We start from the raw sequence: 11,293 nt of genomic DNA on the forward strand, positions 1-11,293 counted from the left end.
ATGGCTCAGTCAGGATCCTGCCCAAACCCAGACCTCTCAAATGGCACCATTGTCTACGGCCCACTAGGTATTCGTTTAGACCTGGAGACCCACAGAGGAAGAGTGGATGAGGACGGAGAAGAAGATGATGATGAGGAGGTGGAACTGGCCGAGGAAGTAGGGGAGGAGGTTTTGATGATGGCTGAAGCAGAAGAGGGGCGAGCCGAAGGAGACAGCAGAGAGCAGAGCGAAAGGGAGGAAGTGAGGATTATCCAAGTGGCCCTGTTACCAAATGAAGTAATACAAGAGGGGGAGGAAGGAGGACCGGAGGAAAACAGGGAGGCAGGAGAAGAAGTGGGGGATGAAGAGCAGAAAATGATAGATGAACAGGGAGAACAAGAGTCAAAAGACACAAAGGCAATGCCGGGTCACTTTTCAGCATTGGTTGAGGTTGAGAAAGGTCAAGAACAGATGTTAGACAGCAATGAGGAAAAGGAGGAAGTGATAGCAAGTTCGGCGAGAGACAATGGGCTGGAAGACCACCCGATGGTGTCCACTTCTGATGATGCAGAGCAGGTTCAGGACTCAGGGACTCTTGTAGAAGAGCCAGGAGAAGGTCCACCGTTGTGTTCAGACAACACACACGAAGCAGAAGTTCACACTCTACCCACCAACAGTGAGGACTCGGCAGTAGATGTGACCCCTGTTGCCACGGCGATAGCAGAACAAGTGGACCACCGAGAGGAGCTGTGCCAAAGCTCGACTGTCATCAACAATGGAAGAGCCTTTGATACGACTGCTATAATCGAACTGGTGGCCAACCAGGCCAACCAATTAACCGGTGAGAAGAATGATGAAACGGAAAAGGTTGATGAGAAGGATAACGCAGAATCAAGCAATCACATCACAAGGCAACAGGAGGACCGCATGGAAACAAAGGTTGAGGATGAGGAAACCAACGAGTTTGTGAAAGGTGCAACAACCTCTCCTGACGATGTTCTCGAGACAGAAGGTGGAGTAAATGAGAAGGTAGGAACACCAGACCTTCCCTTTGAACCCTCTGAAGAGCAGCCACAGACAGAAGGAGGGATTGAGGAAACGAGGATGGTAGGGATCAGCAAGAGGGAGCGAGAGGAAAAGCAAGTGCGACAGGTTGGGGTTAATACTCTAACAATGACGGACGGGGGAGGACACAGCACGGAAGAGGACAGGGAGACGGGCGATAAAGTTCTTAGAGAGTCAAAGGGGGAGGAAGAGCACAGAGGAAGAGGTGATCTCAAGATGCAAGAAGAGGAGATGGTTCAAGTTGAAAACCAGGCGGAGGAAGAGCTCCCAGAACCAGAGGAGGCACCTTTAGGCAAACCGCAAGATGTGGAATTGGACCAGGTGGAGGAAGCCTTTGAACTAGAGGAAAGGGGTGAAGCTGTACCTGATATCCCTGGAGGAGAGGTTCCATCAGAGGATTACAAGTCCACAACAGAGCAGGGAGGTGATTTGCAAGAACGTCCTTCACAGCTCCTCAAAGAAGAAGGGACAGATTGGGGAGAAAGATTGAGAGAAAAGCTACGAGAGCTGGCCCTTGTTGAAGACGAGAAGGGGGGAGGAGCAGAAGAAGAAGAAGCAATGGAGGGAGAGCTGGAGATGGCGGAGGAGCCTGTGACCGTTTTAGATGATGAGATCGAGGAGATAGAGGACAGTCTGAGGGGAGAACCTGAAGAACAAAAGCCTGCCACCATCACACCCCTTTCTGAACACACCACAGTGGAGACAAAGGACCCAGATAACCAAGACCCGCGAGAAGTAAATGTTAAAGAGAAAGATGAGGAGCAGAGAGATGGAACAGAAGAGGTAGAGAAGGATGAGAAGCCAAAAGATGAGAAGGAAGAGGTAGATGTGGATGAGAAGCCAAAAGGTGGAAAAGAAGAGGTAGAGAAGGATGAGAAGCTAAAAGATGAGAAGGAAGAAGTAGAGGTGGATGAGAAGCTAAACGATGAGAAGGAAGAAGTAGAGGAGGATGAGAAGCCAACAGGTGAAAAAGAAGAGGTAGAGGAGGATGAGAAGCCAACAGGTGGAAAAGAAGAGGTAGAGGAGGATGAGAAGCCAAAAGGTGAAAAAGAAGAGGTAGAGGTGGATGAGAAGCCAACAGGTGGAAAAGAAGAGGTAGAGGAGGATGAGAAGCCAACAGGTGGAAAAGAAGAGGTAGAGAAGGATGAGAAGCTAAAAGATGAGAAGGAAGAAGTAGAGGAGGATGAGAAGCTAAAAGATGAGAAGGAAGGAGTAGAGGTGGATGAGAAGCCAACAGGTGAAAAAGAAGAGGTAGAGGAGGATGAGAAGCCAACAGGTGGAAAAGAAGAGGTAGAGGAGGATGAGAAGCCAACAGGTGAAAAAGAAGAGGTAGAGGAGGATGAGAAGCCAACAGGTGAAAAAGAAGAGGTAGAGGAGGATGAGAAGCCAACAGGTGAAAAAGAAGAGGTAGAGGAGGATGAGAAGCCAACAGGTGAAAAAGAAGAGGTAGAGGAGGATGAGAAGCCAACAGGTGAAAAAGAAGAGGTAGAGGAGGATGAGAAGCCAAAAGATGAGAAGGAAGAGGTAGAGGAGGATGAGAAGCAGACAGGTGAAAAAGAAGAGGTAGAGGAGGATGAGAAGCCAGCAGGTGACAACAGAGAGGTAGAGGAGGATGAGAAGCCAACAAGTGAAAAAGAAGAGGTAGAGGAGGATGAGAAGCCAACAGGTGAAAAAGAAGAGGTAGAGGAGGATGAGAAGCCAACAGGTGAAAAAGAAGAGGTAGAGGAGGATGAGAAGCCAACAGGTGAAAAAGAAGAGGTAGAGGAGGATGAGAAGCCAACAGGTGAAAAAGAAGAGGTAGAGGAGGATGAGAAGCCAAAAGATGAGAAGGAAGAGGTAGAGGAGGATGAGAAGCAGACAGGTGAAAAAGAAGAGGTAGAGGAGGATGAGAAGCCAGCAGGTGACAACAGAGAGGTAGAGGAGGATGAGAAGCCAACAAGTGAAAAAGAAGAGGTAGAGGAGGATGAGAAGCCAACAGGTGAAAAAGAAGAGGTAGAGGAGGATGAGAAGCCAAAAGGTGACAACAGCGAGGTAGAGGAGGACAGTAATGGAAGAGTTAAAGGACTGAAAGAAGTGATGGAGAATGGGATCTTGTGTCCTGAGCCACAGCCTCTCAGGATGGAAGAATGGGGGAAGGCAAGAGTGCTAACACCCAGAAAGAAAGATAACGACTGGATTAAAAAAGTCCACCCGGAGGAAGAGAGCGCCCCGGAAACGAATCCCTGGAGGAAAGAACTGAGGCCGGTGAACAAAGAGGTCTGGGAATCTGAGAGGGGGAGGAAAGAGAGAGAGAAAAGTCCTCCAAGGAAGGAGGACTGGATCAAGGAGCTGAAGTCAGTCATCAAACACGACAACCGGCCCAAAAAGAGGGATGAGCAGGTAAAGAAAAAGAGGGTGGTGCTGCTGGAGGACAGACATTCGTACATCCCTCAGCGGGGGGAGGTGATGGAGGAGAAGAGGGCGGAGGTGAAACTAGTCCCCCATAAGAGGATGGAGAGCCGTTTGCCCACTGGACGCGGGAGCAGCGGAACACCCCTAGACCAGGTCTACGAGATCTCCCTGTATGTCAAGGTAATGAAACAACCATAAACATACCGTGTGACCATCCTGAGTCCAAAAAATATTCATATTTACGGAGAAAACCAGGGTTTCTTGCTCAAAGTCAAAGATTTTGATGGTTTTTGCACCAACAAATCAACCCATAATGAAGCAGGTCCAAGCGCTGCCACTGGTTTACTCAAGCTAGACTTCCTGGTTTGGGATTCGTGGTCTCACTGGTACCTGAAACAACCAATGGAGCCACTTTGAAGTCTAGCTAATAGTGTTATGGAAACAAACTCTTTCTGTAAGTGGGTTCCATGCAAGATTCACATTGATTTGTTCTGTGCTGAATCAGCTAGAACCTTTTTGGACAGGATACAGATAGCCAGCTAAGTTTGGCTAACTGCAGCTGATTGCCAAAATCGATCAGGTCCCCCAAGGCCACGTTCTCCCGAAAAGTGGGCCCAAAAAAAAAAATGTCCCAATTAGCAGCGCTAGCCAGCTCCGGAGCAGTAAACTAGGGCCCAGTTTTGTAGCATCCTTCATCAGCAGACTGGCATGGCTCTCACAAACTCAAGATGTCAGATTCAGGCCGAGTTGTTGAGCCGAGCTCTTTTGGCATTAGCCAAAAACATCCATCCAGCAGACACATACAAGCATGTTGTTAACGTCTCCTGTGGCTAGTATTCTGGATGAGAGTAAGAAATACAGAATATAATTGAACATTTAGCCACCTGCAGATCTTAACATAATCATTTTAAACCAACATGCATAGCTTGAAAGATAAGGTGTACATGTAGAAACCTGTCAGGGACCGTAGATATTTACCGTTTGAGAGCGGTTGATCTGCTTACCTTCTCTCGTTTAGTCAGTGATGTCCTAATCCGTCACGCATGGTAGCATACATTGCTCCATGCATGCAACCCTTAACCATGTGGACATATTGCAATACAAACCAACTGTGACCTTTGTGACGGTCAGTTTACGTCGGTGTTTATTCCCTCCTATATATATATATATATATATATATATATATATATATATATATGTGTGTGTGTTTAAACCTGAACACTGATGTACAGTAGCAGTCAAAAGTTTGGACACCTTCTCATTCAACTACTAATCTAAAATATAAAACATATTCTGGTTTGTTGAAGATTTGTTTCTTAATAATTCACATAATTCCATATGTGTTCATTTCATAGTTTGGATGTCTTCAATATTAATCTAAAATGTAGAAATAAAATAAAGAAAAACCATTGAATGAGAAAAGGTGTGTCCAAACTTTTGACTGGTACTGTATGTATGAGGTGAAGGCACAAAGGACAGTTTGGCTCTCTGGTTCAGCAGCACATTCCTAACGGAGGCGAAAATAAAAGAGGCCAGTAGAGAGGGTTTAACACCATGAAAAAATGCACTAATATCTTCACACAAACACACACACATATATACACACACATACACACACATATACACACAACAAGCCTGTTCTCTGTGGGAGCTCACATTCAAACAAAGGGGACTCTGTTGGCAGCACAGACTGAGGTAGGGAAACAACGGAAAAGCTCAAGCGCCCTTCTGTGTCGCTGGACTCCAAAAAGCACCTGAAGGACACAATTTAGACTGGCTTTACCCCCCCCCCCCCACCCCCTCTGAGACAACGAGCCAGCCAGTTATATAACCGGTCTTTGGAGGGTTTCACTGAGTGGTTCTTCCATGATTACAATACTCCAGACCAATGAATACGATGTTGACCTGTCATGATATCAGTTGTCTTCTTTGACACCACTGAGTGAATAGCAGAGCTTGTGCCGCTGCCCGCTCGTTGCATGCAGGGTTAATCTCTTGCATTCTCACTCTGTAAGCTGATTAGCCTGCCGTTTGGCTCTGAAGCACAGCGTCACTGGAAACAACACACACTCGCCTCAAACTGAACACTGCATGTACGTTATTATGTGTAATAACCAAGCACCACAAGGGTTGACTCCCAAGTTTTACTTGTTTGTTTTTTTTAGAAACACGGGGCCGATATGGAGGCCTCTACTACAATTAGATCTGTGGTCCACTGCTGATCTGTTGACCCGATATGTCCCGTCGACTTACACTCCTGCTCAGCCCCCCCCCACCGTCCTATAAACTTGTAAACAACCTTTAGTGAACTTTTTCATGGACCTACTTTCTGTGACTGGAAACTAGTACTCTAAACTTTCTTTCTTTCCTCCACTCCATAGATCTTCTTGTGAAGCTTTTCCTTGTCTTAAGAAACCAGTACGCATGACACGTTTTAAGGCCAATTCAGATCATTTTTTTCTGACCAAACATATTGTATGAAATCAATTCAGGCTGAGTTCCATTTAGCTGCTTTGATTCCAGGTTCCTGGTATCGTTCATGTGTGAATAGAACGGAGTAATCATTGGTGTTATTGGTAACACCTAACTTTGTGGTTTTGTTGCCTAAACCTAACCGCTCGTGGTTTTGTTGCCTAAAAACCTAAACCTAATTCGCTCGTGGTTTTGTTGCCCAAACCTAATCGCTGGTGGTTTTGTTCCCCAAACCTAACCGCTCGTGGTTTTGTTGCCTAAACCTAACTGCTCGTGGTTTTGTTGCCTAAACCTAACCGCTCGTGGTTTTGGCTTGTGGTTTTGTTGCCTAAACCTAATCGCTTGTGGTTTTGTTGCCTAAACCTAATCGCTTGTGGTTTTGTTGTTGCCTTGGTTTTGTTGCCTAACTGCTCGTGGTTTTGTTGCCTAAACCTAACTGCTCGTGGTTTTGTTGCCTAAACCTAACCGCTCGTGGTTTTGTTGCCTAAACCTAACTGCTCGTGGTTTTGTTGCCTAAACCTAAGTCGTCACGAAAAGAAAGTCGTGCCAAGTGACGTGAAACCCCCCTCCCTGCAATTTGTGTCCCTGAACACAAAACCAATAGACCTTATTTCGGTACTATTTCATCAATTGCAGTGAGACTGTGTTGAATTATTACATATAATGTAATACTACTCCCGCGAGAATAGGGTTTTGATGTTGACCCTGTCAATCAGACCTTTGGATAGAGCCATACAGCCAATCGTTGATCCCCCTGAAGTGAACAGTCAGATTTTACCTCCATGGATAAAAGGAAACAATGTCTTCATTCCAAGGGATGAAATGAACAATTAGGCCAAGGTTAAACTCAACACCAACTAGAAAAAGTGCATTCAGAGAGCAGATCTCCTACAGGTGTGTTTGCAATGAGCACAGATGTAACATTTAATAGAAGGCATACTACCCACATTTGTTTAACCCGTCAAGTCTTGTGATGCAGTCAGCTGTGTGTTTAGTTCTGTTAGCTTAGCTGATGGCCAAACACTGTGTCTATGGATGCAGAGCTGTGTTAACACCAGTGGCCCCTACAAACCAGGGGCCGGTTAAGAGCGGGGGAGTGAGGATCAGCAGGCCACAGACTCACAGTCACTCTCGGTTGAACTCACTACTAGAGGCAGCTTCATGTGTAATGTATCATCCATATTGGATGTATTCAGCGTAGAAAACAAAGGAGACGTCTCAGCTGCTGTGGGTGTGAGTTTTCACACTGGAAACTTTGATGGAGCAGAGATTCCACTCCCACCCACTCCTCTGGAACATGAAGGAACTCTTGCGCTGTTCTCTGCCTCCCAACTTCACACGAACACTGACCTCATGTCAGATTATGATTTGATGTAAACTAAGGCCCCGGCAGCATGGGGAGAACATGCTAGCATTAGTGCTGAGTAACGTTTGAGTGTTATGTAAAAAAACGTCCGCTGAGAGCAGATGTTATTTAGTAATGACATTTACGTTGTTACGTTTTTATTTGAACATCAACCCTGATTATTTTTCTAACCTTAACCAAGTAGTTTTGATGTCTAAACTCATAGTTCCCCAATGCCCAGCATCTTGGCTTTTTCTTCGTGAACATATTTCACCCCCACAATGTGATTAATACGCACACATATATTTGGACTGGAGACTGAGTTTGATATTTGTTCTGACAAAGAGGGGTTGTGTGTTGGAGGAGACACTGACATTCCAGAGAAAGCAGAAAAACAAACCAAGCAGCATTCTGAGGAACGGGAGGATGGACTGGCGGACGGACGGACACGTTGCTGCTTCGTGGTTATTATCAGGAACGCTGTTATGGATGAACTAAACATGGACTATACTGTATTTGTTGGGTTTTGTTTTTTGTTACTGGGGTAAGAAGCTGTCTTTGGGGGAGTGTGACCTTTCACACTACCGTTCATTGGGTCACCATGTCCTGGTGTGACATTGCAGTTCAGAAATTGGGCTTCCCTACCATTGAGCTGTTTGTAAAGGTAAGTGATGTTGTGAAATCCTTCAATAATTATATTCACAAAGTCACTGCCTTAAAAACTGATCATTCATACAGGATCCACGGAAGGCAGGTAGACGGACAGGGAGCTCGTCCAATCGTCCAATTACATAAAATGATTGAAGATACCCGATTTTTTGTTTTTGTTCTGTCAGAGCATTTGAATCATTGATTTCTGTCAGGATATAATGAGAATACCGACAAAAATGCATCGCGTGTGATGTCTCAGAGGAGCTTCAGTCTTTGTTTGACTATCAACAGACCTTTATGACCTGGTCATAGGTCAGGTTTAAACTCTTAGGCTTCGTATAATGTGATATACAGCATTCTCTCATTTCTGTGTAGGCGGGAAGTGATGGGGAGAGCATCGGTAACTGTCCATTCTCTCAGAGACTCTTTATGATCCTGTGGCTTAAAGGAGTCATCTTCAACGTCACCACCGTCGACCTCAAACGGTAATGTTCTGCACACACACACACATGTCCATTATATATTTGGATTGGGCCTTAATGCTTGAACTTTCATGCCGTTGTTGAGAAGCTAACAGGTCAGAATAAGTGATATATACACATGTTCAATTAATGTCTTTCTAAACCATATCTTTTATGTTTTCTTGTTGTCAGGAAGCCGGCCGACCTGCAGGACCTCGCTCCAGGAACAAACCCTCCATTTGTGACCTTTAATGGCGAAGTCAAGGTCGATGTCAACAAGATCGAGGAGTTCCTGGAGGAGAAACTGACCCCACCACGGTACAGAACACACATTACCACACGTTCACTTCAACTTCTACAGCGGTATTCAGTGGGCTTCTCTAACGTGTCTTTAACATCAGCTACCCCAGACTGGCTCCCAAACACCCCGAAGCCAACACAGCGGGCATCGACGTGTTCGCCAAGTTCTCGGCTTACGTCAAGAACCCGAGGAAAGACGCCAACGACGGTAAGAGAGAGAATGTGGGAGTGGCCGACATGCCAATAAATAAGGACTGAAAAGGTTTAATGGAAATAACCAAACAGCACAAACACAGTCAGGTGTTTTCACTAAAGTTCATTTGTTCTCAACCCAATCTGGGACCAATTTGCTAAAATAATGCATATAGCCTCGAGTTTGGTTTGTGTTCACGGAGCAGCATTTACAAGCAGACAAACATCTGTGATGGACGAAGAAACTGCTCTCTAATTGGTCCGAATTTCCAAAGCAGGATGACTCTCGGAAGTAAACAAAGAGTGAAAGAAGAGCAGACTGTTTGCAGAACTAGATTAAAGCGCCACTTCCCAATGTACTCAACGGAGGGGCGACTTCTCACGTTGATGTTGGTCCTGGTCATTATTTATGACATTGTTTACATTTATACTTTTATTCAGGAGGCGCAAAGTATCCCCCAGTTGGATCGTATTGCGGTCCAATCACGTTCTCGCCACAAACGGACTGTTTGGAACAGTACGAACGTTTAATTGATACCCAACCGTGACCACCTCGTCAACAAGGTATCGGTTCAACTGTTTGGATCCGTACCCAGATGCGAGTACTGCTGAACATGGTGGAGCATTAAGAGGTTGCAAAGATGTTTGTCTCAGAAGGTGGTGGAGACCAAAAACGGAGCTCAAAGAGAGGGACTATTAGACTGTGGAATTGTGATGTTGCTCTAGATGTTTGCTAACATGTTCACCACTATGAGGTGATAATGTGTCAGTGTGGAGTTTCCAGCTTGTTAGGCTGCTTCCAATTGGCCCAAATCACGCAGATCTGCTGTAATGTGTATATATACATCTTCAGATATCTACCTTTGAAGGTCATGTGCCGGTTATATTTGACATCATATCATATCATCTGATAAATGTGTCTACTGCTTCATCTCCATCTCTATCTCTGCAGCCTTAGAGAAGACCTTGCTGAAGTCTCTCCGGCGTCTCGACGACTTCCTGAGGACTCCCCTGCCGGAGGAGATTGATGCTGACGCCTCAGGAGACCTTCCCGAGTCCTCCAGGAGCTTCCTAGACGGGTCTGAGCTCACCCTGGCCGACTGCAACCTGCTGCCTAAACTACACATCCTGAAGGTTCACCTCATTTTCATACTGTAGGGAAAGAATGACCTAAACTGTTTTCCTTTGCTCCAAATCCAGCAGATCATGCATTCTGGGAATATTAGGATGGCTTAGATCTCTACAACAATGCTCCCAACACCTGTCCACTCACTCCTGGTTACATTTTTCCCCTGTTTGCAGGTCGTAGCCAAGAAATACAGAGGCTTTGAGATCCCGGCGGAGATGACAGGGGTGTGGAGGTATTTAAACTGCGCCTATCAGAGGGAGGAGTTCACCAGCACCTGCCCGGCTGAGAGGGAGATCCACTTTGCCTATCTGGATGTTGCGAAACAAATCAAATAAGAGCAAGAGCGGCATGAAAAACCAAGATGGAGGTCGAGAAGAAGTACAGAATGGAGAACACTGGTGATTAGAAACAAAAAATCCAACTGGTGGGTGAATCCTGATGAATTCACGTTAATATGAAGAATAAGAGCTCCAGGTTATAGACTAGGCCGATCTATACTAATTCATCTATTAACTTCTTACTTTTAACTGTTATAACCTGATTACCTGTTTGTGTGTGTGTGTGTGTGTGTGTGTGTGTGTGTGTGTGTGTGTGTGTGTGTGTGTGCTCTCACAGGTTGGGTTGCACAGTCATCTACTTTATCTTTATACCAACCGTTTTACAAATAATGACAACCAGTAATTAGAGGTCTAGTTAGTTTCACTTTTCAGATGATGGCGGGTCCAAGTTCTCTTCAAAGACTTGATGAATATCAAATATCAAAAACAATGTTTAGCTCGTTTTTTTCATTTGAATCAGAAGCGTTAACATAAAAAATGTATGGAATCTGAAAACCTAGGTCCTGTTTCAGTCAGAGCTTTGCAGTACAAGACGTTATGATCACATGACCATGACATCCAATGTTGATCTGCGTCTGGGATATTGCCATCTAGATGTGAATGCAATGGATTCTGGGAACCACTGAAGCTTCACATGTTGTGTTTTCAATGTTAAGGGCAGAGGCTGCAAAATAAATGAACCTTAAACATGATATGTTTTTATAGTTTATAACAGTTATAGGTTATTTTGGCCCCTCCACTGGCTCACTGAAGGTGGCTTCTTTGTGATCATGTCTCAACGTCCATTTGCATGCTGTATAGTATATATTTCTCACTGAATTTTGAATAATTACTCCTTTCTAGATGCAAAAATTCACATTCGAGTTTTCAAACTTTTCAAACACGACCCGTTCGCCCCTTTTTAAGTGTTTGTGCTACGCTAGGCTAAACATGTCTTGACTGCGTTGTGTTTCAAGACAAGCTTGTCTTT

General features: G+C 45.1%; 1 protein-coding gene across 2 annotated transcripts; it reads left to right on the top strand.

The window, feature by feature from the left end:
- LOC129111769 (chloride intracellular channel protein 4) lies at nucleotides 1-10,320 on the top strand. 2 transcript variants are annotated; one of them, XM_054623855.1, is made up of 7 exons: nucleotides 1-1,866; nucleotides 3,076-3,615; nucleotides 8,279-8,388; nucleotides 8,557-8,682; nucleotides 8,766-8,872; nucleotides 9,809-9,990; nucleotides 10,159-10,320. In XM_054623855.1, exons 1-7 carry the CDS (start codon nucleotides 1-3, stop codon nucleotides 10,318-10,320), a joined length of 3,093 nt encoding a protein of 1,030 aa, XP_054479830.1. The 2 variants fall into 2 exon arrangements, with proteins under 2 accessions (XP_054479830.1, XP_054479831.1); XM_054623856.1 differs by lacking the exons at nucleotides 1-1,866; nucleotides 3,076-3,615 and adding exons at nucleotides 4,244-4,291; nucleotides 7,893-7,916.
- Nucleotides 10,321-11,293: the final 973 nt, after the last annotated feature.

The sequence above is a fragment of the Anoplopoma fimbria genome, chromosome 22 (genome assembly GCF_027596085.1).
Source record: "Anoplopoma fimbria isolate UVic2021 breed Golden Eagle Sablefish chromosome 22, Afim_UVic_2022, whole genome shotgun sequence".
Classification (NCBI taxonomy): Eukaryota; Metazoa; Chordata; class Actinopteri; order Perciformes; family Anoplopomatidae; genus Anoplopoma; species Anoplopoma fimbria.